General features: G+C 39.8%; 2 protein-coding genes and 1 long non-coding RNA gene across 4 annotated transcripts; 1 reads left to right on the plus strand and 2 right to left on the minus strand.

Moving 5' to 3' along the window:
* Positions 1 to 4,125: 4,125 nt before the first annotated feature.
* Positions 4,126 to 9,182, minus strand: LOC138007877 (uncharacterized). Of its 2 annotated transcripts, none has more exons than XM_068854984.1 (12): positions 8,461 to 9,182; positions 8,114 to 8,217; positions 7,390 to 7,505; positions 7,138 to 7,211; positions 6,926 to 7,038; positions 6,720 to 6,815; positions 6,540 to 6,632; positions 6,363 to 6,463; positions 5,934 to 6,086; positions 5,424 to 5,543; positions 4,920 to 5,097; positions 4,126 to 4,540 (listed from the first exon to the last, which is right to left on the minus strand). In XM_068854984.1, the coding sequence occupies exons 1-11, from the start codon at positions 9,066 to 9,068 to the stop codon at positions 4,924 to 4,926; spliced, it is 1,752 nt and encodes a 583-aa protein (XP_068711085.1). In that variant the 5' UTR covers positions 9,069 to 9,182; the 3' UTR covers positions 4,126 to 4,540; positions 4,920 to 4,923. The 2 variants fall into 2 exon arrangements, with proteins under 2 accessions (XP_068711085.1, XP_068711084.1); XM_068854983.1 differs by having other exon boundaries at positions 4,128 to 4,358.
* A 4,014-nt stretch (positions 9,183 to 13,196) lies between these two features.
* LOC138007880 (uncharacterized) lies at positions 13,197 to 27,308 on the plus strand. Its single transcript, XR_011124127.1, has 4 exons — positions 13,197 to 13,272; positions 21,625 to 21,661; positions 24,735 to 24,771; positions 27,168 to 27,308. It is a non-coding gene; the product is annotated as an uncharacterized lncRNA (long non-coding RNA).
* On the minus strand, positions 17,407 to 19,356 carry LOC138007878 (uncharacterized). Its single transcript, XM_068854985.1, has 3 exons — positions 18,533 to 19,356; positions 18,186 to 18,289; positions 17,407 to 17,576 (listed from the first exon to the last, which is right to left on the minus strand). Exons 1-3 carry the CDS (start codon positions 19,138 to 19,140, stop codon positions 17,422 to 17,424), a joined length of 867 nt encoding a protein of 288 aa, XP_068711086.1. The 5' UTR covers positions 19,141 to 19,356; the 3' UTR covers positions 17,407 to 17,421.
* Positions 27,309 to 27,715: the final 407 nt, after the last annotated feature.

Below are 27,715 nucleotides of genomic sequence, written 5' to 3' on the forward strand. Positions count from 1 at the left end.
GAATGGATTTTTTTCAGTGATACTTTTTGCTGTTATCTAGATAAACTTGAAGGTCCATTTCGCAATTTTCTTCCAACGCCATTTGCAAAAAAATGCCCAGGGTCATTAATCCTATCACTTTTCTGACTTTTTTGGTTGATTACAAAAAGTAAAAGACAATTTTACGTTCTGTAGCCCTTCTTCAGTAGCAACGGTGCAACAAGTGTAAAGTTTTTGCTTGCCACTTATCACGCACCGGTTTGTGGCATCAACCAGCCGGTAATAAATAATGGTTCGTTGACTTAAAGTGCTTATCACCTCAACACACTTTTCTACTTTATTTATTCTCCAAAATCGTCCCAAATACATCGTGTTGTTTTTAGAACCTTTTGATTGAAATTTCACTTCCTTTCTTGGCTTTGAAAAACGGGAAATGTGGTCATACTTCGATATATTACCGAGCAATGAAAGGGAATGGGTTCGATACCGGGTTGACGTCACAGCTGTCACAGCAACAAATATAATTTGTGACGTTACCCGGTATCGAACCCATTCCCCTTCATTGCTCGGTTATTGATCAAAGTATGACCACTTAGCCAAAAAAAGTGAAATTTCGATCAAAAGGATTTTAAGAACATCACGATGTATTTGGGACGATTTCGGAGAATAAATATAGTGGACAACTGTGTTTAGGTGATGATAGGCACTTTAATATGAACATCCAGAGGGGGACACTAAATCGCTCGCGTTTCGCAGCGCTAACTGAAGTTTCTCACAAGAAAACGTAGAGAGTAGTTTCTCCTATTTTGGGCTCTAGGGGCTCAGGTTACAATATGTACTAGTGCCTGTTTAGTAGACTTTCCAGTATATGCAAGTTATTCACTGTGAGTGTGGAGTAGAAGTGCATGTCCGTCCAGACGGAATTGGAAGTAATGATTTGTATTGTCATTTTAAATATATGTACAAGAAGTAGTCGGGCTATGGTTCGGATGGGTGGCCATGTCAACTCCTTTATGTTCAGTTAATGTAAGTGAGGTAAGGGAGACACTTTGTAACGTTAATCACCTTCATTAATGGAAGGAAGTTCATTTAAGTTAAGTAGAGATATTAGAGAGTAGTTTGTGTACTTCTGCAAAATAACAACGCGTTTCATATATTTCGAACTTTGAAATGTCGGCGAAATAGGTCATGTATTTGTCAATTTTAGCGGCATGTCGCACCCCGGGTGCTGGAAGAGCTGTCCTTTCATGTTTCGGTTTCATTTAACAAAAATTATTCATCGTGTATATTGTTTAAACAAATGCACGAACAATAAAAATATATTCAGCTAAACATAAGGCGTGTGCGAGTTAGTCTTCCAAAAAATGATTTTGGTTACGTAGAGAACGCTATAAAATGCTAATAGCTGTTAAAACAATTTTCAGCAAACTTGAAACATTAAACCTGAAACAGGTGAATTTAAAATATAGATCATGACTCCATTTCGTATTTCAATTTGGGTAACTGGAAAACAGAAATCATGCAATTAAATGGCGTTAAAATCCACCTTCGTCAACAAGCCAAAGTGACATAGAACTGCTTTCTGAAGCAAGCAATCAGAAACCTCGCTAAGATTAAAAATGGTTACGAATTCAGTTATCTGAAGATAATTAACAATCGTGTATGTCTGGCATTGTCATCTCAACAGAAAGGGAAATTCACTATTCCTTCCTATCAAATCCGAAAAGTGAATCAGAGTCAAACCAAGATATACTCTCTTGTTTCTCCTTCCTGCGTGATAGTGGTCTGATCTTAGTTATTTTGCGTTTGAACGCCCCGCCGCAGGTGTGGATACAGACTAGTGCAACTATTTCCCAGAAACTAGTCAGAATCGTTAAGAGATTTTAACAGATCTAAAAAAATCACGCCAGAAAGTCTCAACCGCAAGATGCCATTTCGTAGCAGGTGTTTAATTATAATACAGAATTTGTTAATTCCAACTGCACTGCATTTTTTGCCAGCCTCCAGCGCACCAACCTCGTCCCCAGGGTCTCTCTTCTTCCCTTCCTTGGAGCGGAAGGAAAGAAGAGAGGCCCTGGGGAGGAGGTTGCCAGCGGACCAGCGCCCTGAGTTTCACGGAGCCCAGTCCACACCCTTCCCCCCTGCCCCTCCGTAGATCTCTGCTCAATGTATGTGCACTACTGCATATTTTCTATTGTTTCTTGTGCACTAATTCTTTTCATAATTGTGCACCAGTCAAAGTCTCTTCTCATAAGCTGCTGCGATTCCGTGCACTGGTCGTGAACTACTCGATCTGAGTGACGTGTCAAGGCGTCGCTACTTTCAAGGGAGCCTGTTTGTCGAAAGGAAGTCTATTCATCGTTTGATATCGGTACCGTGTAGAGAGTCATTGCCTCGTTCACCGACGCTGGAAATTTTCGGTTTATTGAAAGCGTCTGGAAGCCAGATCTACTGTCTGTTTCGGAATGGAGTGTGGCAATAATGGTGCTAAACTAGAAAAACTGTTTCGATCCCAGCTTACGTTTTGGACGACGGCGCGTGGAAGGTTCGACAGCCTTTCGAGCGGAAAGTCAGAAATTCAAATTTTCTGTCATGGCAATGCAGAATTTCTTGGCTGCAATGAGAAGTCAAACCGTTTCCATTGATCAGCAGTTAAACTGGTTGGTGGAAGCCCAGATCGATGAAAATTGAGAGAAAATGAAATCGATTGTGAAAACTGTAATATTTTGTGATCAAAACAACATTCCTTTGAGGGGAAAACGAGATGACAACCCTGATGACAGCAATCTCCAAGGAAACTTGCAAGCCGTTCTGGAGTTTCGTTTCGACAGTGGTGATGTAAGAACGTTTCTTCATTTTGAACTTAAAACTAACTCTGGTACAAAATAGTTTGTTTTTCCTCCTAGTGTTGGAGCCTGGAAACATATTTATATGGCTAATACCCGACTGGACAATGTGATATAATTCAAATATTTACTTAGCTAAGCTTGCTGCTTCTTATGAAGTAACTTTTATGATACGTTGAACATTACTTTTATAAAATATTTTTTTGTAAGTGTTTACCAAGAAAATTTGCTAAATTTTGTGGATTTAAAGCAAATTTTTATACTTGTTTTGATCCTAAATATATTTCCAAATATGCATTACATTACAGAGCATCCAAGTTTCAAAAATATTTTCCGGGGGTAGGGGCATGCCCCGGACCCCCATAGCAAGCTCAGAGCTACGCCCTTCGATTTTAAGGCTCATGGACATATTTATTTTGGTGGACACTAGTCACCCCAGGAACGGAGGCTTCATTGTTTGGTGTACGCCACGTGCACGTTCCTTGCCCGCGACAAAACATATAAGCGTACTTAAGCAGAAGCAAATATTAGTATCAAGAAGCAGGAGCCCATGGGTAGGAGCTTGCCTCCCCCATACAAGCCCTATGAGACTCACATTTACATCAATTTACATCAATTCGCACAATTTGTGTACATTATATTTTTGTTATTTTTGTCTTCGTTAGACAATGACTTTATTCTGATTGGCCATTTTAAACAGTGCGCGGCGTGCAGTGCCGAACAACTCGTGGCGTTCAAAAAATAGAAAGATACGGGAAAAGGTTGACTCAAGGATATATTGCATATGGAGGCTCCTACTCATAGGCTCCTGCAAGAAGATAATGATCAACTCCTGTGTGACCTTTGACGGGGGCGTTGGAATTTTCGGTTTTGGCCATTTTTTATGCCGTTTTTTTCGGTTTTTGTGTCTCTTACGGTTTCGGGTTTTCCCTCAGTTTTCAGCATTTTGCTTTTGGTTTTCGGCCAAAATACAAGAGGTTTTCCGGATCTGGTATCCAATGCGGTTTTCAGTTTTACCTGTTCGGTTTCTGGTTTCTGGTTTCTGGTTTCTGGTTTCCTCAATCGAGAGCACGTGCCGCGGGCGGTTCTCAAATAGAGAAACTAAAGGAACAACTTTGACGGTCAAACTTGTGTATTACACAACTTTGACCGTCACTTTTGGCGGTCATTTGGTTGTTTCATACACAACTTTGACGGTCCAGCTTGTGTAATAAACGAAAAATTTAGAGTCCGGAAACAATCTGACAGGTGTTCATATCAGCTTGTTCATTGCCCATGTATGCACAAGAGATACATGTATGTCCTGCCATTTTATTTCCTAGGAGGAAACGGTTTAAAATAATAAATTCACACCCCTACTACAAAAACAATCTTAGAGGTGCAGTATATGTAGGTAAATAAATTGATGGTCATTGACTTTCATAGATCGGGTGGCTCCTAAAGGAGCCGTTTTTTCTTTACAATCTGTCAATATTTTGTCTTTACTCCACAATCAATAAGGAATATGTTCCTCTTTGAACACTGTCACAACAACTGCAAAATAATGAGAACACAAATAGCAATCAATATGTTATGGCTATAAACCCCACAAACTCTTCACAGAATGGGCCACAGAGTTCCAGGTGTGGTGATCTGTCCTCCGTGGTTTACAATGGCTGGGCGAGCAAATCATAATGTTGATATAAATGACCTTCACTCTGCTTTGCATGTACAATCTGAGGATAAATAAGGATTTTGATAACATTTCAACAACAACCTGAGAGGAGGTGTTTCTTTTCTGTTCAGAATGCTTTAATTAACATGTGTTGTGCTGGCGAAAACAAGGATAAAACAGAATGTGTGTAGCAGGGACCAGATTGCAACTGTTTATAATGAAATACAAAATATCAAACATTACATTTTTCATAGCTTGTTAACAACTCCCCTTTGAGGGGCTTATCAAGGTCAATATCAAAGAAATAATGCATATCTGCATAGAATATAACAACTCTACCACTTCCAAAGAGTGGAAGACAGATCAGTAACATTGCAGCTATATGCAGGAGCAACAAAGGAGGTGGACTGGGAACTACCCACATTTATGTGATTACTAACCAATTCACAATGTAAGTGGAGCAGCAGATATTTTGTTTCTTTCAAACAATGTATGCCATATTGCCTCTCTGAATGCAAAGGTCTTTGGTCGCAGAACTCTGGTGGGAGCCATTCTCCCAGGATGCCTCGAATGCTGATAATATTGCATTGAATAAACATCTCGACCAACATTCTCATTCTAAAATAGCAAGATTTGGAATTTTGCAGTCAGAACTACACTATAAGGCCCACTAAATTGATCAATCATAGCACAGAATTAATTTAACACAGTCATACATGAATGCAAAGGCATGTACTGAAGTTCAAAAGTACAGTGTGTATAGAACTGGTGTGAAAATCCCTCTGCATATTTGCAGCACTGGCTGTATAGTTTGAAAAGTACATTCAGATGCTTCAAGCCAGCCAAGTGTGATACGCATGGCTCCAAGTACACTGCCATACATTATTAATGATGCTGTATGTAAAATGTACGAAGTACAAAAGCACTACAATGACAAAACTTACCCAATCCAATATGGCAAGAGACACTCTCATCTCATATGTGCCATCTCCAAAATGAATCCTCTTGGGGGCATATATGAGCACAACAACATGGAAGGACTCTATGTAAAAGGTGTCTCGGCACTGAAAAGAATTGTGAGGAAAACAGATACAATTTATAGTCAAAGAAAGCTTGGTATGCATCACAAGTTCTCCCTACCAAACAAAGTGTTGCATACCTTTTCCTAAGTGAGTTTGAGGGCCATAGTGAGGGTTACCGGTACAGCATGCAAGGTAGCATGTCAGTAATATCTCTTGGAAACCAAAGAAAGTGTGAAAGCACACACTGAAATTTAGCAGTGGGTGCTTTGCAATACAGAGTGACCGAGGACCTATCATAGCGTGCATACTACCTAACAAACTAAATCAAAGATAAGTACTTCACAAGAGTATCTTGTGTTGGGGTACATAGAATTTCTCTGAATGGATTTTCTGCATGGAACGTATAGTCAGGTTGGAAATTTGCACACATACCAGGAGGTAATCTGATGGATTCTTATAGATTGTGGTCTTCATTATTGCAGTCCTGTATGCATCCACAGCTTTCGGATCAGACACTTCCTTTTTGCTACAGATGTAACCGGCATGCTTGCACCTGGAGTCTTGGTGACACAAGTCATGCTTTCCCTGTGAAAATTTAATAATATTAGACTTCAGGATAACAGTAGGAAATCAAAAAGTAATTGTGTCTCTGGGCAAGTAACACTATAATTAATATTTTGGACTGTCATATTATTATCACCTGGAGATATATCCTTCAAATTAAATGAGGGCTATGTCATTTCTTCTACATTCAAACAGTGATTCACTTCATTCACAGCAGTGCAACAATGCCCAATAATGTAAATAGGAAATGAATGTGAAGACTAAGTTCTTGTTAGATAAGGAACTAACTACATGTACCTGATAATGGTCCACAATATTTAACAGATACTGCTGAAATCCAGCTGCTGTGCCATCATTGTTCCTCATGGCCCAGTAAAAGTGAGTTTTGGTGGCTTTTGCTGCAACGACACAAAAATAAAGTTGTTTGAAGGGACAGCCTAAAAGACCTATCTTGAACTAAAAACATCTCTTTACCTTTGTCAGACAGTTGTGTGAACCATTTGATACCTTCATCACGACGCGTACCACTGCATACCTTTTTCATGTCTCTTGCCACTCCCTTTGTACCTACAGGGTAAGGTCAAGGTACAAGTAATCATTACTGTGGCCTATGACAGAAAACAGCACATGTTCCTCCCTCTCATTAGCATTTACCATGCCAAGTATCAAAAGAGTTTTTGATCCCTTTTCCCTGGAACCATGCCTTTAATGCCATGACACAGTCATGAGCAATTTCTTTAACATTATGACCTATTTGTGAAGGAAACAACAGAGTAGCATTTGTTAATTCCCAGCAACCCTCCCGTACCATACACATAAATTATGGTAAACCAAAGACATTGTAAAACACGTCAAACAACCCTGGTTCTCAATTAGGTTTGTGATCATCTCCTTGGTCATGGGTACTTCTCTGCTGGGAGCACTTCTTTCATTCGCACGACTCCAGTTACAAACAGCAATGATCTTTTTGTTACTGAAAATAAATTAAAGTGTGGACACAATAAGAGAACTGAGTAAATGGTACCGTAACATTGGTAGCAGTACCTCAGATATGTGAATGCAATATTCTAACCTCATAGAAATGGCCGAGACTGTTGAATGCATTGCAGCTCTACTGGAGTCATGTCTTGCATCAGTGATGACACACTGATGAGAATATATTCCCACATAAAAAAGTGAAAAAGCCACATTTAACCTTACTAAACATAACAATACATGTACTTAGGATTACAACAAATTTCTCATACTTTGACATTACTGCTATATGTAAGGTCTGTTGTCACCTGAATGACTAAAAATGATTCTGATTTGTCAAACTACTTACATCACCATTCAGGATATAATTTACAGTGCCTTGAACTTCCCTTCTTGCATCTCCCATTGAATTCACAGACAGCTCCCTCACTATTGCCATGTAGCCAAAACCATTCTCTTTGTATACTACATGGACATTACAAACAATACACAGGCAGTAAACAAGGTTAGCATGTAATTCTGTGGCCCAAATCCAATGTGCTGGGCCCGGTTTTTCAAAAGCCGCTCAACGCTAATCCCAGCTGAAAAATTAACCAACGAGTTATATCTCTACTCCCATCTGCTGTTCAACGCAGATGTTTGGCAAAACTCTACAATAGAAGAAGTCAATCTTGAAAAACAAAACTAAGCAAAAGAAACCTTCAGCAAAGAGTTGAAAACATAAAAAAAAGTTTATGCTAATCCTGGATTAAGTCAATCGGCTTTCGAACAACCAGGCCCTGGACAGTAACCTATTGTGGACACATTAATTTCAATCTACAAAACTGTTAATGATGGGGACCCAAAGGAAAAGAAATTTCTTAATGTGAAGGCTTTTTTGCTTATTATTATCATAATCATAACTACGCTTTTTCAAGAGGTAAATGAAGCAATATAGTGAAGGGTCTATCCCCATGCACCTTGCACAATGGTGATTGCTTAGTCCTATTTTTCAGTGCAAGCAAAGTGGTACAGACATTTTAATAATGACTAAATCAGACTATTTATACAAGGTTATAAAGCAAGCAACCCACTTGTGTCTATTGTCTTGTCCATGACTGAACCAATGTTTGCTGCTTCTGCAAAATTGTGGTACTGACTCTCTGTTAAACCAGTGCAGGTGAATGCATGAACCATTCTACAAAAAAAAAATGGTCAAGATGTCAGTAAAAAGGGTCAAATATTGCACGGACAGCACATTGTTAGTCAGCTTTCTGCATGAATTTTAAAAACACTGGAATTTGGAAACTGAGACTGCATTGGGTAACCTGGACCAGACAATCACTGCAAGGTTTGTAGTGTTAAACAATAATATAGCAAATTATCCTTATTTTGGCATCATGTGTTTAATTATAAAATTGCACAGAAAGAAATAACTTACCTAACATTTGCAAAGTACTTAGCAGGATGTCCAAGCACTCCTGAACTAAGCCACACAACCAAATCACTGCAGACACAAGGCACTTCCAACCGACAGACATGACCCTGCTTTGAAAATTTCACTCCAGACCATCTATAGTCTGCACCACAAAATTCGCAGTTTTGATTCTCCGAGAAGTACTTGGCCAAAGACCTCAAGGATTCGCCAGTGCAAACGAAACATGGGTCATCCACTTTAGCATTAACATAAATCTGTCTTTTTTGTGGCCGTCGTCGTTGTTGTTGTTCTTCTGCCGGACTCTCAGTCATAGGTGGCGAAGAACCTGGCCATGATTGAGTAGCAGCTGAGGGTTTCACTAGCTCAAAGTACGATAATAAAGTTTCTAGGAGATCGGCATTTTGGGTAGACGAGGTTTTCCGATCAATTCCAAGAAGCGATTTCGCATGATTTAGTCGACTGCGAAGATCTTCCAATCGTTTCTCGTCTCCCGCTTTTACTTCGACAGTCAGACTGAAATGGGGATTTCGCTTCCCGGGATCTCTCTTGGCGTTTGTTTGTTTGTTTCTCTCGATTTTGCTTTTCTTCGATGGTGGACAAGACCCCAACATGGCAATTCGCTAAGACAATCACTAAGGCACTCTAGAAAAGAACTTGCAAACGAAAACAGAAGTACAAACGCTTTACACGGAATTATGGCCGCCAATCTCTTTCCAAAGCTTTGGAATTACGCATACACTGTGTGTGAAACTGCTTGACAAGATTCTAACATCTGCAGGCACGTACCAGATTCGCAAACCCTTCCAGTGACCGGTGGGGAAACGTTTGGTCAAGAAGGCCGCAACGAAAATGGCGCGAGATTCAAATGCTTCTGCTGCGAGCCGTGTTTTGCATGCGATACAGACTTCTTGTAAATGCAACAAAGACTTGCACTTCAAGATTCGGATCAAGAACATTTATTAAGTCTTTGTATAACATGTTTGGGGTGTTTAAGGCCAGAATCATTCGTTGACGGACCAAACGGTAGTTCATCGCATCATCCGCCATATTGAATTTTGCTCTTCGTTCAAATTGGGGGGAGGAGCTTATGCCCTTTTATAGCGCGGCTTCGTGTTTAAGCAAAAGCCGATACAACGTAGATTTGATTTTAGTGATATACTTCTCAAATAGACTCCAAACGCAGACGTCAAGCGGGCTAGGACTTATTTCGTACCACAGTAAACGTCACGCTTAAAAGGTAACAAACTGTGCAATTTTATGTCCTACAATGACTGCAAAATTTTCGCGCGCTCATTGGCTAATTGTTATTATCAATAAGCGGACAGACTCGAACAGACACATAACTTTATAATTTATGCGATTTGACGCGATATTGCTCGCGTCAGATTGAATAAAATTGAAGTTTCTCGCATTTTTGTCTCCTGTTCTTCTCCTGTTTTGGCTTAATTGTGACCCCTCTACCTTTTTGTTATTGTGAAAAAGAAATTGATGTCAGTTTTTTACGCATCTGTCCTGTTATTGACCATGAAATTCGTCATAACATTAAGGCCGTTTATACGAGAGGATAAACTCCAAGGCCAGGATAAGCCGCGGCTTGAGAAAGCCGTGAACGTAGATTTTGTACCATTTAGACGGGATGTTCGCGTGTTATGTAAGCCGCGGCTTATTTTTTCTCGTATACTGAACGGCCCTGCTGTCAAAGTGTCGATCTCGTTTCTTGCGCCTGCACTCACCTTGCACAGCGGACTCATCCTGACGCCTTACCGATCACAGCCGATCAAAGCCGATCAAAGCCGATCACCTTACCGATAACCGAACCTCTGTGGAGGAGAGAGGTCCGCGGATCCACTCGGCTATCGCCTCCACAGTTAATTTGACAATGTTATGACGAAATTCATGATCAATAACAGAACAGACGCATGAAAAAACTGACATGAATTTGTTAATTAGATCATTTTACTGTCAATACAGGTCGCAGGTCGACTGATTGCTGCAAGATTGCAATCGAATCTCTGAATTCATGTCTAAATTCTCAAAATTCTTGATTTTCGTTCGTAGTTTTCAGAGCTATAGTTGCGAAATCCCTAATTCAAACAGAGAGTAGAAGATATGCCTGATTCACAAATAGCATCCACATACAGTGATGAAATTAACATAGTTTACCCCATATCCTCCAGGTGCCACTAATATATCAGATCGATTAATGTTTTGGAAATCCGGGTCTGCAAAGTTTCGGTTTTGATGCTTTTGTATTCGGCTTTCGGTTTTAATCGAAATTCAATTCGATTTTCCGGTTTTTAAAGAATTTTTGTGCGGTTTTTTGAATTCCAATAGACCCCTTGTGATACCCTTATTTCAGTTTATTTATTCTTTTTTGTGAAGAAAAAGTTTTTAACTTAAAGTGTGGTTTTAAAATATCTACGATTTGTCTTTGTTTCCCTACTTTGGAAGTCATCGCACGTATTCAGGTAGTCTTGTCTCTCTTCGTTGGTCGCTTATGTCCGAGTCCCTTTTTCTGCAGTATCCAGTTACTGACAAGCTCTTTCAAACGAAGCACTTGAACGTTCAGAATTATTGATCGTGTAAAGGTCACGAGATGTCCAAGCGCATTTTGTGCCTTGGTTATAAGTGGTCCATACAGCCCTGCGCGCGCTTTGATTGTTTATCACATACGGGGCAGAATTACTGAATGCTGAGTGGCTGAGACACAAGGCCATTTTTTTCTTAATCACGAGGGCACTTTTGGTAATCAAGAGGCATGATTACTTGATCCTGATTGGTTTAACGTTGCTTAGCAACGAGGTTATTGCTAAGATTTGTTGCCGATTAAAATTCTCTGCAACAATGTCAAAAAACAATGGACAATGTTCGCTGGCATAGAAACGCACTATGCAGTCAAGACATTAGTCAGTTTTGGACCCAGTCTGCAGTTTGCATTTTGAACCTAGTTTGCATTTTACACCCAATCTGCTTTTTTAACCAACAGTCTGGAACCTGCAGTCTGTAGTCTGCATTTTATACTAAAATTTGGTTTATCAACGGAGTTGATAATGTAAATTGACCACCGTACAGAGATTCTAAAAGCTGACGTTTCGAGCGTTAGCCCTTCGTCAGAACGAATCGATGGATTATGGGTTACGTGTAGTTTTTATAGTAGAATAGGAGCTACGCTATTGGTGGTAACATGGCAACGTGAAAAGTAGGAATATATTAGTTAAATGAAAAGCGTTCGTTAATACCGTGAGGATTAAGGGTGCCGATTTGAAAGATGAATTTTTGTTCCAGATTCTTGCGGCTTTCCGTCGTACCTAGATGTAGGGAAAGGCCGCAGATAGCCATGTGTTTTTTGGAGTGGTTAGGCAGATTAAAATGGCGAGCGACTGGCTTAGATGCATCCTTGTCATTCTTCTCAACATCGCGAAGGTGTTCGCGGAATCGGTCACCTAGTCGTCTACCTGTCTCACCAATGTATAATTTATTGCATAACGTACAGGTTATGCAATAAATGACATTTGCGGAGGTACATGTGAAACGATCGGTGATCTTAACAGATCGCTTAGGTCCCGATATCTTGCTAGTGTTAACAATGAAAAGACAAGTTTTGCAGCGTGAGCGCGCGCATTTGAAAGTGCCGGGTTGCTCGTTGGTTTTGAGCGCGCTTCTAACTAAAAAGTTGCCTACGTTTTTGTCGGGTTTGAATGAAATAAGTGGAGGTTGCGAAAAGATTCTACCAGTCTCGGGATCATTTTGGAGTAATTTAAAATTACTAAGAATGATGCTTTTGACTGCGTGATTATGAGGATGGAAAGTGAGGGTGAATGGAATTCTGTCATTCTTATCTTTCTGTGACGTTTGTAGTGACGACTGTCGATCAAATTGTTGGGCGCGATGATGGCCCGCTTTGACCACAGAGACAGGATAGCCACGTTTTTCGAAGAACTGGCACATCTCCTCTGATTTGCTGGAAAAATCGGAGTCATCACTACATAGACGTCGAAGTCTAAGAAATTGAGAATAAGGAATGGAGTTCTTGACATGTGATGGATGTGACGATGAATACAACAAATAACTGTGTGAATCAGTAGGTTTGTAGTGCACGCTAGTACATAGCACGTTGCCTCTAATAGAAACTTTGATATCTAGGAAAGCCAATGAAGTTTCCGAAATTTCCCAGGTATATTTAAGAGCCGGATGAAAAGAGTTGACGGAGGTTATAAATTGATCGAGTTCTTCTCTGCTGGATGAAATAGCGCCGCTGCAGTCGTCGATGTAGCGGCCGTAGAGTTCAGGTTTGGGGCCGTTGTACTGATTAAAAAATTGGTGTTCAACATATCCTACAAAAAGATTGGCATAGCTAGGTCCCATTCTTGTGCCCATCGCTACACCATTAATTTGTTTGTAATAGTTGCCGGCGAATGAAAAACAGTTAAGCGTTAAAACTAGTTCGGCAAGGCGGAGGAGCGTTTCCGAGCTAGGTTCTTTAACAGTGCGTTGATCGAAAAAGTGTTTAAGTGCTTGAAGACCTTCGCTGTTAGGAATGACTGTGTATAGAGATGTAATGTCCATGGTGAAAATAAGTTTGTCTTGGCCGGAGAAATTAAAATCGCGGAAAATTTGTAGTGCGTGTGTACTGTCTTTAAGGTATGATGGCAAAGATTTTTGCCATCATGCATTACAATTTTTGTATACTAGTTCCCCACCGACGCAGCACCACAGTTTCTTTAGAAACTACCCCTTCATGCATTTTATACTGACCGATAGGTTATCTTATTTCAAAGATCAAAGAAATAACGACGTCTCCTCCTCTAACACCAGGTAAATGCTCAAACCATTTTTCATGACACCTTTGATTACAACATGTAATCTTTAACAGTAGTACTACTTAACGTCTGGCATTTTTTCACTGTTTTGGATCAGTCGCTCTCTAAAATGCACATCCCAATTTCTTTTTGTTTAAGTTGTAGCGGCATCGCCTATTTCCCTTTCGTAAACGGTCGTTGCCATTTCTCAGGACGGTCGTTGCCATTTGAAACGGTCGATGCCATTTTTAGCTCTGAATTACACTCATTAGGTCTAAGAACTCAAAAGGTTGCGGTTACTGGGAGTTGTTCGCTGGTCATATGAGTTAGGGTTCGGGTTATGGTTCTGTTTAGGGTGAGGGCTAAGAACCCGAGTTCGAGTTTTGAAATTTTCGGACTCTTTTTTTCCACCAGTTTTTCTTTTATAAATGTGTTTTTTTTTCCTTTTTTGTCTTAATTTTTGTTAATATTTTTTCTTAGTTTGTTTCTTTTAATTTTATTAGTCGACCGTTATAAATGGCATCGACCGTTTCAAATGGCAACGACCGTTCTGAGAAATGGCAAGGACCGTTTCAAATGGCAACGGCCGTTTACGAAAGGGAAATTTGCAGCGGCATCGCTTGAATTACGACGCATATAACAATAAACGCTATTCGCATACAAATAAGTGGCTGGGTATATACTGCAGTTTAGCTTTTTCCCCCTTTCTACAAAGGTGAAATGGTGTGACATGAATGGACCTTGAATGATTGCTTCGAAAATTTCACCTTAGTGCGCATATTTCCTCTTCGGTTTAGCCAGCGATATGCCAGTTCCTGCTCAGGAACAGCTTCCGAAACACGATCACTTTATGATGTTGTCCTTAACGCATTTAGCTCAATGTAAGATATTTATGACTTTCGATTTGCTGGCTATCTCCAATTCTTCCAGCTATTAAGAACCAGTGATTTCCACTGTTTGGTTCTTCACTGGTCAACGTCCGACTTCAATTACTGAGGCGGTTTCTCGAAGCTTCTGTCCTTCGACTTCTTGGGGCCTTGCCCAACGTAAAAGCAAAAAGCAAGGTGACACTGACACACGCTTTCACTGGCGACAAATGTCTGATTGGTCGACGCCTTGCCATGTGAGTTCAATAGGGCTGCCACCGGGTATATTAAAATCAGATCTCCCTCGATAAAAAATACTCTTTTTCAGGCCAGTAAAACCGACGAATGTTTCGACTACATAGTGCGTTTCTATGCCACTGAGCGAGATTCTCCTTTGAGTCAACGGTGCTACCAGGGAAATATCTTAGGAAATTTCAAGGTCAACGTGAGTCTCGGTTGCTGTGACAGTGCTTGAGTGGAAATTCGTTCTTGGAGCTTGGCCGGCTAATGGATTTACATCTTGGTTTGAATTCATGTGTTGAAATATTTTAAAAATGGAGCAAAAAAGACAGCGACAAATTTCCAAACGGTTTTCTCTTCCGACTAAATAGTTACATACTGTTTTCGCGTGGGTCCGCGTCCAACAGAAAAAGCGAAGATTTCTGCTGTGTTTTCAAAATTAAGTTGTTAAAATTGCCATTCAAGAGATCCATAGAGACAAATATATTAAGACTGACGAAAAAAAGCAATGCAAGAGGTCTCTGAAAATTTAGAAATGTATTTCAGTTGCTCAAAAATAATTCTAAAAAGTGAATTTGGCAGCAATATTAACCGATATCATACTTAACATGTCATTGCACCTCATGTTGGGTACACTAGAAGGAAACCTTTTAGTTGCAATTACATTTCAGACATTTTGCCATAGTCGTTCCAAGCAAAATGAAAATTGTTTGCTTTTCTCCAATATATAGCCAAAGCAACAATATTCAAAGTTGAAAATTTTATTCAGGAATCCCGCTTGCAAGCAGGGAGGGTTTTACTGAATTAAAATACTACTACAGCTAATAATACGCTTTCATCACGTTGTAGGGGGTTAATTCCCGACCTATTGAAAAGTTCTAGAATCCACATCAAATTGAACGTATTTTCCTTTAATCGAGAAAAATCCGTGGAAAGGACGCCTTGCCTGAGAGTCTTTCTTCACTTAAAAAATATTCTGAATTGTCAGGAAACGGTGGAACCGTTGATTCTCTTGGATTTTCCTAACCTGCGATCAGGCCCATTTTTAGCTTCGCCCATATGTTCTCTTATGTCGTCGCTCGCTAAAATTGGGCCTGACTAAAAGTCTCTCAAGAATTCCGTTTGGTCGGCCAAATTTTGGCCGACCAAACTCGTGATCTGATTGGCTGTTGAAACGCCGGAAGTGAAAATGCCATCGTGATTGCGCGGAGCTCTCGCGAAGTCCTCGAGACTAATCCGCCATAAGTGTACGAAGAAATTTGCTCCCTTTTGTTCTTACAATTCCGTGGACGGTGCAACTTGATTTTTTTTGTATAAATGGAGATATGCCATCTGAAATATCTCATAACTTGTCCAGAATCGGGTTTGAATTTCTGGAACGAGTGAAATTAGCGATTCCGTTGTCGAGCTCTGTGGCCATGGGGTTGAAAGAACTTTGGCACAAAGTTCCCTGATGTTTTGAAAGCCGCTAAATAGCTGGTTCTTTCAAATGGCAATGAAAGCCGATGCATATTGGTTTCCTGGATGAGACAAGGGACATATATATCAACAGGAGGAGATGCTGATAAAATCGCAAGTTACACGAATGCATGTTTTGAATATCTGTGTATCAAACGGCTTTATTTATTTACTGTACATGACTGATGACACGGTTTGTTTGCACACTTCATAATATTTCTAGTTGATTTAACTTAAAACTCACACTCCAGAAACTAAAATGGCATGTTTCCAGAGAGATCAATTGTACAACAATAAAAGAAACTTTGCGAGTCCATCTTACTGTGCGTACTCCATCAAAAAATTAACAGCCAAACTTATCATGATTTTACTGCGCGCAATTCTAGAAATACACTGCAACTGAAGATATTACCCGAAAAAATCACCAAAGAAACCTTCATGGGAAACACGTTAAAGGAATAATGTATTTCTCTGTTTTTTCTTTAAAAATCTATTGCCAAACCGTCCAACGACAAAATGCTAGGTTATCTCAATTACAAATTAAGATGTCAAGCTTAAAAGATTGCATATTCAGTGAAGTTCGGAGGGAGAATTACACCGGCCTTTGCCGCAATATAGTCGTCGAAAACATTCCCCATGCTTTAAATGTGTTTTTCTCAAATTAAAGCCAACGGTAACTTTCGAATTCGTTTATAATATTCCTCCCACGGTAATTAACTTTGGTCAAAACAAAATAGCGTGAATCTGCCATCCACGCGTGTATTGGTGTAATGGAAGTAAATTTGATTGGCCGACGAAGGACATGTCAATCAATCAAAAAAGGTGGGCGGAAGAAATTTCGAAGAGGAATTTGGTCAGGCTCTATTTTTCGTTTCGCCAACTCCACATTACGTAGCACGCGAAACTAAAATAGAGCCTGATCGCAGGTTAGGATTTTCCCGACATATATAAAATATATCGTCAGAATCCTTTGTAATAATTATTGTGTTACTGGAACACGGAGAGTGCTTTTTCGCATCGCTATCATTTTTAAGGGCTGGCGGCAAGGTACATCTTACTATTTTATACCGTTCCTTTAATTATTAACTTAACGCCCTCAGATGATGACATGATTCCGTGAAAACACATGGTACAGCTCTTTATAGAGGATGTGTTAAAGAGTAATCTTATGCCTATTGAAGAAATGGTAGACTTATTTTACACGGTTGAATTTCAGCAAAGGGGATCACACTGGAAACGTTGAAAATGTACAGGCGTATGCAAATCTAAATTCACAACTTGTAAATTACAATCTACATTTTTTGTAAAATATATTTAACATGTTTTAGTTTCGTGAATAAAATTTACATGATATTTACATCTTTTGTTGGTTCTGTAAATTTATTGGAAAGTAGAATTAACAGGATCCTTTGGAAGAGTTACATTTGAACAAAACATGTAAATAACATGGAAATATTTTAAGGAAATTTACAGTATTCTGTTTGTAAATTTCATGTAAATTGCTCAGGGGACGAATCATGCCATAACGAGCCGCACGCGCTCTTAACAACCAAAAAACGGCTGGAGCATCCAGCTGAGAAGCCGGAGTTAACTTTGGTTTCTCAGCTAGATGCCCAGTTCCTTTTTGCCAAACTACTTACATCACCATTCAGGATATAATTTACAGTACCTTGAACTTCCCTTCTTGCATCTCCCATTGAATTCACAGACAGCTCCCTCACTATTGCCATGTAGCCAAAACCATTCTCTTTGTATACTACATGGACATTACAAACAATACACAGGCAGTAAACAAGGTTAGCATGTAATTCTGTGGCCCAAATGCAACGTGCCTGGGCCCGGTTTTTCAAAAGCCGCTCAACGCTAATCCCAGCTGAAAAATTAACCAACGAGTTATATCTCTACTCCCATCTGCTGTTCAACGCAGATGTTTGGCAAAACTCTACAATAGAAGAAGTCAATCTTGAAAAACAAAACTAAGCAAAAGAAACCTTCAGCAAAGAGTTGAAAACATAAAAAAAAGTTTATGCTAATCCTGGATTAAGTCAATCGGCTTTCGAACAACCAGGCCCTGGACAGTAACCTATTGTGGACACATTAATTTCAATCTACAAAACTGTTAATGATGGGGACCCAAAGGAAAAGAAATTTCTTAATGTGAAGGCTTTTTTGCTTATCATTATCATAATCGTAACTACGCTTTTTCAAGAGGTAAATGAAGCAATATAGTGAAGGGTCTATCCCCATGCACCTTGCACAATGGTGATTGCTTAGTCCTATTTTTCAGTGCAAGCAAAGTGGTACAGACATTTTAATAATGACTAAATCAGACTATTTATACAAGGTTATAAAGCAAGCAACCCACTTGTGTCTATTGTCTTGTCCATGACTGAACCAATGTTTGCTGCTTCTGCAAAATTGTGGTACTGACTCTCTGTTAAACCAGTGCAGGTGAATGCATGAACCATTCTACAAAAAAAAAATGGTCAAGATGTCAGTAAAAAGGGTCAAATATTGCATGGACAGCACCTTGTTAGTCAGCTTTCTGCATGAATTTTAAAAACACTGGAATTTGGAAACTGAGACTGCATTGGGTAACCTGGACCAGACAATCACTGCAAGGTTTGTAGTGTTAAACAATAATATAGCAAATTATCCTTATTTTGGCATCATGTGTTTAATTATAAAATTGCACAGAAAGAAATAACTTACCTAACATTTGCAAAGTACTTAGCAGGATGTCCAAGCACTCCTGAACTAAGCCACACAACCAAATCACTGCAGACACAAGGCACTTCCAACCGACAGACATGACCCTGCTTTGAAAATTTCACTCCAGACCATCTATAGTCTGCACCACAAAATTCGCAGTTTTGATTCTCCGAGAAGTACTTGGCCAAAGACCTCAAGGATTCCCCAGTGCAAACGAAACATGGGTCATCCACTTTAGCATTAACATAAATCTGTCTTTTTTGTGGCCGTCGTCGTTGTAGTTGTTCTTCTGCCGGACTCTCAGTCATAGGTGGCGAAGAACCTGGCCATGATTGAGTAGCAGCTGAGGGTTTCACTAGCTCAAAGTACGATAGTAAAGTTTCTAGGAGATCGGCATTTTGGGTAGACGAGGTTTTCCGATCAATTCCAAGAAGCGATTTCGCATGATTTAGTCGACTGCGAAGATCTTCCAATCGTTTCTCGTCTCCCGCTTTTACTTCGACAGTCAGACTGAAATGGGGATTTCGCTTCCCGGGATCTCTCTTGGCGTTTGTTTGTTTGTTTCTCTCGATTTTGCTTTTCTTCGATGGTGGACAAGACCCCAACATGGCAATTCGCTAAGACAATCACTAAGGCACTCTAGAAAAGAACTTGCAAACGAAAACAGAAGTACAAACGCTTTACACGGAATTATGGCCGCCAATCTCTTTCCAAAGCTTTGGAATTACGCATACACTGTGTGTGAAACTGCTTGACAAGATTCTAACATCTGCAGGCACGTACCAGATTCGCAAACCCTTCCAGTGACCGGTGGGGAAACGTTTGGTCAAGAAGGCCGCAACGAAAATGGCGCGAGATTCAAATGCTTCTGCTGCGAGCCGTGTTTTGCGTGCGATACAGACTTCTTGTAAATGCAACAAAGACTTGCACTTCAAGATTCGGATCAAGAACATTTATTAAGTCTTTGTATAACATGTTTGGGGTGTTTAAGGCCAGAATCATTCGTTGACGGACCAAACGGTAGTTCATCGCATCATCCGCCATATTGAATTTTGCTCTTCGTTCAAATTGGGGGGAGGAGCTTATGCCCTTTTATAGCGCGGCTTCGTGTTTAAGCAAAAGCCGATACAACGTAGATTTGATTTTAGTGATATACTTCTCAAATAGACTCCAAACGCAGACGTCAAGCGGGCTAGGACTTATTTCGTACCACAGTAAACGTCACGCTTAAAAGGTAACAAACTGTGCAATTTTATGTCCTACAATGACTGCAAAATTTTCGCGCGCTCATTGGCTAATTGTTATTATCAATAAGCGGACAGACTCGAACAGACACATAACTTTATAATTTATGCGATTTTTACGCGATATTGCTCGCGTCAGATTGAATAAAATTGAAGTTTCTCGCATTTTTGTCTCCTGTTCTTCTCCTGTTTTGGCTTAATTGTGACCCCTCTACCTTTTTGTTATTGTGAAAAAGAAATTGATGTCAGTTTTTTACGCATCTGTCCTGTTATTGACAATGAAATTCGTCATAACATTAAGGCCGTTTATACGAGAGAAAATAAGCCGCGGCGTACATACGAGAAAGGAACTATTTATACGAGGATAAACTCCAAGGCCAGGATAAGCCGCGGCTTGAGAAAGCCGTGAACGTAGATTTTGTACCATTTAGACGGGATGTTCGCGTGTTATGTAAGCCGCGGCTTATTTTTTCTCGTATACTGAACGGCCCTGCTGTCAAAGTGTCGATCTCGTTTCTTGCGCCTGCACTCACCTTGCACAGCGGACTCATCCTGACGCCTTACCGATCACAGCCGATCAAAGCCGATCAAAGCCGATCACCTTACCGATAACCGAACCTCTGTGGAGGAGAGAGGTCCGCGGATCCACTCGGCTATCGCCTCCACAGTTAATTTGACAATGTTATGACGAAATTCATGATCAATAACAGAACAGACGCATGAAAAAACTGACATGAATTTGTTAATTAGATCATTTTACTGTCAATACAGGTCGCAGGTCGACTGATTGCTGCAAGATTGCAATCGAATCTCTGAATTCATGTCTAAATTCTCAAAATTCTTGATTTTCGTTCGTAGTTTTCAGAGCTATAGTTGCGAAATCCCTAATTCAAACAGAGAGTAGAAGATATGCCTGATTCACAAATAGCATCCACATACAGTGATGAAATTAACATAGTTTACCCCATATCCTCCAGGTGCCACTAATATATCAGATCGATTAATGTTTTGGAAATCCGGGTCTGCAAAGTTTCGGTTTTGATGCTTTTGTATTCGGCTTTCGGTTTTAATCGAAATTCAATTCGATTTTCCGGTTTTTAAAGAATTTTTGTGCGGTTTTTTGAATTCCAATAGACCCCTTGTGATACCCTTATTTCAGTTTATTTATTCTTTTTTGTGAAGAAAAAGTTTTTAACTTAAAGTGTGGTTTTAAAATATCTACGATTTGTCTTTGTTTCCCTACTTTGGAAGTCATCGCACGTATTCAGGTAGTCTTGTCTCTCTTCGTTGGTCGCTTATGTCCGAGTCCCTTTTTCTGCAGTATCCAGTTACTGACAAGCTCTTTCAAACGAAGCACTTGAACGTTCAGAATTATTGATCGTGTAAAGGTCACGAGATGTCCAAGCGCATTTTGTGCCTTGGTTATAAGTGGTCCATACAGCCCTGCGCGCGCTTTGATTGTTTATCACATACGGGGCAGAATTACTGAATGCTGAGTGGCTGAGACACAAGGCCATTTTTTTCTTAATCACGAGGGCACTTTTGGTAATCAAGAGGCATGATTACTTGATCCTGATTGGTTTAACGTTGCTTAGCAACGAGGTTATTGCTAAGATTTGTTGCCGATTAAAATTCTCTGCAACAATGTCAAAAAACAATGGACAATGTTCGCTGGCATAGAAACGCACTATGCAGTCAAGACATTAGTCAGTTTTGGACCCAGTCTGCAGTTTGCATTTTGAACCTAGTTTGCATTTTACACCCAATCTGCTTTTTTAACCAACAGTCTGGAACCTGCAGTCTGTAGTCTGCATTTTATACTGACCGATAGGTTATCTTATTTCAAAGATCAAAGAAATAACGACGTCTCCTCCTCTAACACCAGGTAAATGCTCAAACCATTTTTCATGACACCTTTGATTACAACATGTAATCTTTAACAGTAGTACTACTTAACGTCTGGCATTTTTTCACTGTTTTGGATCAGTCGCTCTCTAAAATGCACATCCCAATTTCTTTTTGTTTAAGTTGTAGCGGCATCGCCTATTTCCCTTTCGTAAACGGTCGTTGCCATTTCTCAGGACGGTCGTTGCCATTTGAAACGGTCGATGCCATTTTTAGCTCTGAATTACACTCATTAGGTCTAAGAACTCAAAAGGTTGCGGTTACTGGGAGTTGTTCGCTGGTCATATGAGTTAGGGTTCGGGTTATGGTTCTGTTTAGGGTGAGGGCTAAGAACCCGAGTTCGAGTTTTGAAATTTTCGGACTCTTTTTTTCCACCAGTTTTTCTTTTATAAATGTGTTTTTTTTTCCTTTTTTGTCTTAATTTTTGTTAATATTTTTTCTTAGTTTGTTTCTTTTAATTTTATTAGTCGACCGTTATAAATGGCATCGACCGTTTCAAATGGCAACGGCCGTTTACGAAAGGGAAATTTGCAGCGGCATCGCTTGAATTACGACGCATATAACAATAAACGCTATTCGCATACAAATAAGTGGCTGGGTATATCCTGCAGTTTAGCTTTTTCCCCCTTTCTACAAAGGTGAAATGGTGTGACATGAATGGACCTTGAATGATTGCTTCGAAAATTTCACCTTAGTGCGCATATTTCCTCTTCGGTTTAGCCAGCGATATGCCAGTTCCTGCTCAGGAACAGCTTCCGAAACACGATCACTTTATGATGTTGTCCTTAACGCATTTAGCTCAATGTAAGATATTTATGACTTTCGATTTGCTGGCTATCTCCAATTCTTCCAGCTATTAAGAACCAGTGATTTCCACTGTTTGGTTCTTCACTGGTCAACGTCCGACTTCAATTACTGAGGCGGTTTCTCGAAGCTTCTGTCCTTCGACTTCTTGGGGCCTTGCCCAACGTAAAAGCAAAAAGCAAGGTGACACTGACACACGCTTTCACTGGCGACAAATGTCTGATTGGTCGACGCCTTGCCATGTGAGTTCAATTGGGCTGCCACCGGGTATATTAAAATCAGATCTCCCTCGATAAAAAATACTCTTTTTCAGGCCAGTAAAACCGACGAATGTTTCGACTACATAGTGCGTTTCTATGCCACTGAGCGAGATTCTCCTTTGAGTCAACGGTGCTACCAGGGAAATATCTTAGGAAATTTCAAGGTCAACGTGAGTCTCGGTTGCTGTGACAGTGCTTGAGTGGAAATTCGTTCTTGGAGCTTGGCCGGCTAATGGATTTACATCTTGGTTTGAATTCATGTGTTGAAATATTTTAAAAATGGAGCAAAAAAGACAGTTTCTCGCATTTTTGTCTCGTGTTCTTCTCCTGTTTTGGCTTAATTGTGACCCCTCTACCTTTTTGTTATTGTGAAAAAGAAATTGATGTCAGTTTTTTACGCATCTGTCCTGTTATTGACAATGAAATTCGTCATAACATTAAGGCCGTTTATACGAGAGAAAATAAGCCGCGGCGTACATACGAGAAAGGAACTATTTATACGAGGATAAACTCCAAGGCCAGGATAAGCCGCGGCTTGAGAAAGCCGTGAACGTAGATTTTGTACCATTTAGACGGGATGTTCGCGTGTTATGTAAGCCGCGGCTTATTTTTTCTCGTATACTGAACGGCCCTGCTGTCAAAGTGTCGATCTCGTTTCTTGCGCCTGCACTCACCTTGCACAGCGGACTCATCCTGACGCCTTACCGATCACAGCCGATCAAAGCCGATCAAAGCCGATCACCTTACCGATAACCGAACCTCTGTGGAGGAGAGAGGTCCGCGGATCCACTCGGCTATCGCCTCCACAGTTAATTTGACAATGTTATGACGAAATTCATGATCAATAACAGAACAGACGCATGAAAAAACTGACATGAATTTGTTAATTAGATCATTTTACTGTCAATACAGGTCGCAGGTCGACTGATTGCTGCAAGATTGCAATCGAATCTCTGAATTCATGTCTAAATTCTCAAAATTCTTGATTTTCGTTCGTAGTTTTCAGAGCTATAGTTGCGAAATCCCTAATTCAAACAGAGAGTAGAAGATATGCCTGATTCACAAATAGCATCCACATACAGTGATGAAATTAACATAGTTTACCCCATATCCTCCAGGTGCCACTAATATATCAGATCGATTAATGTTTTGGAAATCCGGGTCTGCAAAGTTTCGGTTTTGATGCTTTTGTATTCGGCTTTCGGTTTTAATCGAAATTCAATTCGATTTTCCGGTTTTTAAAGAATTTTTGTGCGGTTTTTTGAATTCCAATAGACCCCTTGTGATACCCTTATTTCAGTTTATTTATTCTTTTTTGTGAAGAAAAAGTTTTTAACTTAAAGTGTGGTTTTAAAATATCTACGATTTGTCTTTGTTTCCCTACTTTGGAAGTCATCGCACGTATTCAGGTAGTCTTGTCTCTCTTCGTTGGTCGCTTATGTCCGAGTCCCTTTTTCTGCAGTATCCAGTTACTGACAAGCTCTTTCAAACGAAGCACTTGAACGTTCAGAATTATTGATCGTGTAAAGGTCACGAGATGTCCAAGCGCATTTTGTGCCTTGGTTATAAGTGGTCCATACAGCCCTGCGCGCGCTTTGATTGTTTATCACATACGGGGCAGAATTACTGAATGCTGAGTGGCTGAGACACAAGGCCATTTTTTTCTTAATCACGAGGGCACTTTTGGTAATCAAGAGGCATGATTACTTGATCCTGATTGGTTTAACGTTGCTTAGCAACGAGGTTATTGCTAAGATTTGTTGCCGATTAAAATTCTCTGCAACAATGTCAAAAAACAATGGACAATGTTCGCTGGCATAGAAACGCACTATGCAGTCAAGACATTAGTCAGTTTTGGACCCAGTCTGCAGTTTGCATTTTGAACCTAGTTTGCATTTTACACCCAATCTGCTTTTTTAACCAACAGTCTGGAACCTGCAGTCTGTAGTCTGCATTTTATACTGACCGATAGGTTATCTTATTTCAAAGATCAAAGAAATAACGACGTCTCCTCCTCTAACACCAGGTAAATGCTCAAACCATTTTTCATGACACCTTTGATTACAACATGTAATCTTTAACAGTAGTACTACTTAACGTCTGGCATTTTTTCACTGTTTTGGATCAGTCGCTCTCTAAAATGCACATCCCAATTTCTTTTTGTTTAAGTTGTAGCGGCATCGCCTATTTCCCTTTCGTAAACGGTCGTTGCCATTTCTCAGGACGGTCGTTGCCATTTGAAACGGTCGATGCCATTTTTAGCTCTGAATTACACTCATTAGGTCTAAGAACTCAAAAGGTTGCGGTTACTGGGAGTTGTTCGCTGGTCATATGAGTTAGGGTTCGGGTTATGGTTCTGTTTAGGGTGAGGGCTAAGAACCCGAGTTCGAGTTTTGAAATTTTCGGACTCTTTTTTTCCACCAGTTTTTCTTTTATAAATGTGTTTTTTTTTCCTTTTTTGTCTTAATTTTTGTTAATATTTTTTCTTAGTTTGTTTCTTTTAATTTTATTAGTCGACCGTTATAAATGGCATCGACCGTTTCAAATGGCAACGACCGTTCTGAGAAATGGCAAGGACCGTTTCAAATGGCAACGGCCGTTTACGAAAGGGAAATTTGCAGCGGCATCGCTTGAATTACGACGCATATAACAATAAACGCTATTCGCATACAAATAAGTGGCTGGGTATATACTGCAGTTTAGCTTTTTCCCCCTTTCTACAAAGGTGAAATGGTGTGACATGAATGGACCTTGAATGATTGCTTCGAAAATTTCACCTTAGTGCGCATATTTCCTCTTCGGTTTAGCCAGCGATATGCCAGTTCCTGCTCAGGAACAGCTTCCGAAACACGATCACTTTATGATGTTGTCCTTAACGCATTTAGCTCAATGTAAGATATTTATGACTTTCGATTTGCTGGCTATCTCCAATTCTTCCAGCTATTAAGAACCAGTGATTTCCACTGTTTGGTTCTTCACTGGTCAACGTCCGACTTCAATTACTGAGGCGGTTTCTCGAAGCTTCTGTCCTTCGACTTCTTGGGGCCTTGCCCAACGTAAAAGCAAAAAGCAAGGTGACACTGACACACGCTTTCACTGGCGACAAATGTCTGATTGGTCGACGCCTTGCCATGTGAGTTCAATAGGGCTGCCACCGGGTATATTAAAATCAGATCTCCCTCGATAAAAAATACTCTTTTTCAGGCCAGTAAAACCGACGAATGTTTCGACTACATAGTGCGTTTCTATGCCACTGAGCGAGATTCTCCTTTGAGTCAACGGTGCTACCAGGGAAATATCTTAGGAAATTTCAAGGTCAACGTGAGTCTCGGTTGCTGTGACAGTGCTTGAGTGGAAATTCGTTCTTGGAGCTTGGCCGGCTAATGGATTTACATCTTGGTTTGAATTCATGTGTTGAAATATTTTAAAAATGGAGCAAAAAAGACAGCGACAAATTTCCAAACGGTTTTCTCTTCCGACTAAATAGTTACATACTGTTTTCGCGTGGGTCCGCGTCCAACAGAAAAAGCGAAGATTTCTGCTGTGTTTTCAAAATTAAGTTGTTAAAATTGCCATTCAAGAGATCCATAGAGACAAATATATTAAGACTGACGAAAAAAAGCAATGCAAGAGGTCTCTGAAAATTTAGAAATGTATTTCAGTTGCTCAAAAATAATTCTAAAAAGTGAATTTGGCAGCAATATTAACCGATATCATACTTAACATGTCAATGCACCTCATGTTGGGTACACTAGAAGGAAACCTTTTAGTTGCAATTACATTTCAGACATTTTGCCATAGTCGTTCCAAGCAAAATGAAAATTGTTTGCTTTTCTCCAATATATAGCCAAAGCAACAATATTCAAAGTTGAAAATTTTATTCAGGAATCCCGCTTGCAAGCAGGGAGGGTTTTACTGAATTAAAATACTACTACAGCTAATAATACGCTTTCATCACGTTGTAGGGGGTTAATTCCCGACCTATTGAAAAGTTCTAGAATCCACATCAAATTGAACGTATTTTCCTTTAATCGAGAAAAATCCGTGGAAAGGACGCCTTGCCTGAGAGTCTTTCTTCACTTAAAAAATATTCTGAATTGTCAGGAAACGGTGGAACCGTTGATTCTCTTGGATTTTCCCGACATATATATATATAAAATATATCGTCAGAATCCTTTGTAATAATTATTGTGTTACTGGAACACGGAGAGTGCTTTTTCGCATCGCTATCATTTTTAAGGGCTGGCGGCAAGGTACATCTTACTATTTTATACCGTTCCTTTAATTATTAACTTAACGCCCTCAGATGATGACATGATTCCGTGAAAACACATGGTACAGCTCTTTATAGAGGATGTGTTAAAGAGTAATCTTATGCCTATTGAAGAAATGGTAGACTTATTTTACACGGTTGAATTTCAGCAAAGGGGATCACACTGGAAACGTTGAAAATGTACAGGCGTATGCAAATCTAAATTCACAACTTGTAAATTACAATCTACATTTTTTGTAAAATATATTTAACATGTTTTAGTTTCGTGAATAAAATTTACATGATATTTACATCTTTTGTTGGTTCTGTAAATTTATTGGAAAGTAGAATTAACAGGATCCTTTGGAAGAGTTACATTTGAACAAAACATGTAAATAACATGGAAATATTTTAAGGAAATTTACAGTATTCTGTTTGTAAATTTCATGTAAATTGCTCAGGGGACGAATCATGCCATAACGAGCCGCACGCGCTCTTAACAACCAAAAAACGGCTGGAGCATCCAGCTGAGAAGCCGGAGTTAACTTTGGTTTCTCAGCTGGATGCCCAGTTCCTTGCAACATTTCATTCCCATTGTATTCCTTTCATCGCAAATCGTTTGAGGCGTGAGATCAAAGTTCCTAGTACAGATGACAGGGTAATTTTGAATAAGGTCTGATTTTTGTTGCCAGGTCATATTGTTGATGTCATCAGGTTA

This window comes from Montipora foliosa, chromosome 6 (genome assembly GCF_036669935.1).
Source record: "Montipora foliosa isolate CH-2021 chromosome 6, ASM3666993v2, whole genome shotgun sequence".
In the NCBI taxonomy this organism is placed as follows: Eukaryota; Metazoa; Cnidaria; class Anthozoa; order Scleractinia; family Acroporidae; genus Montipora; species Montipora foliosa.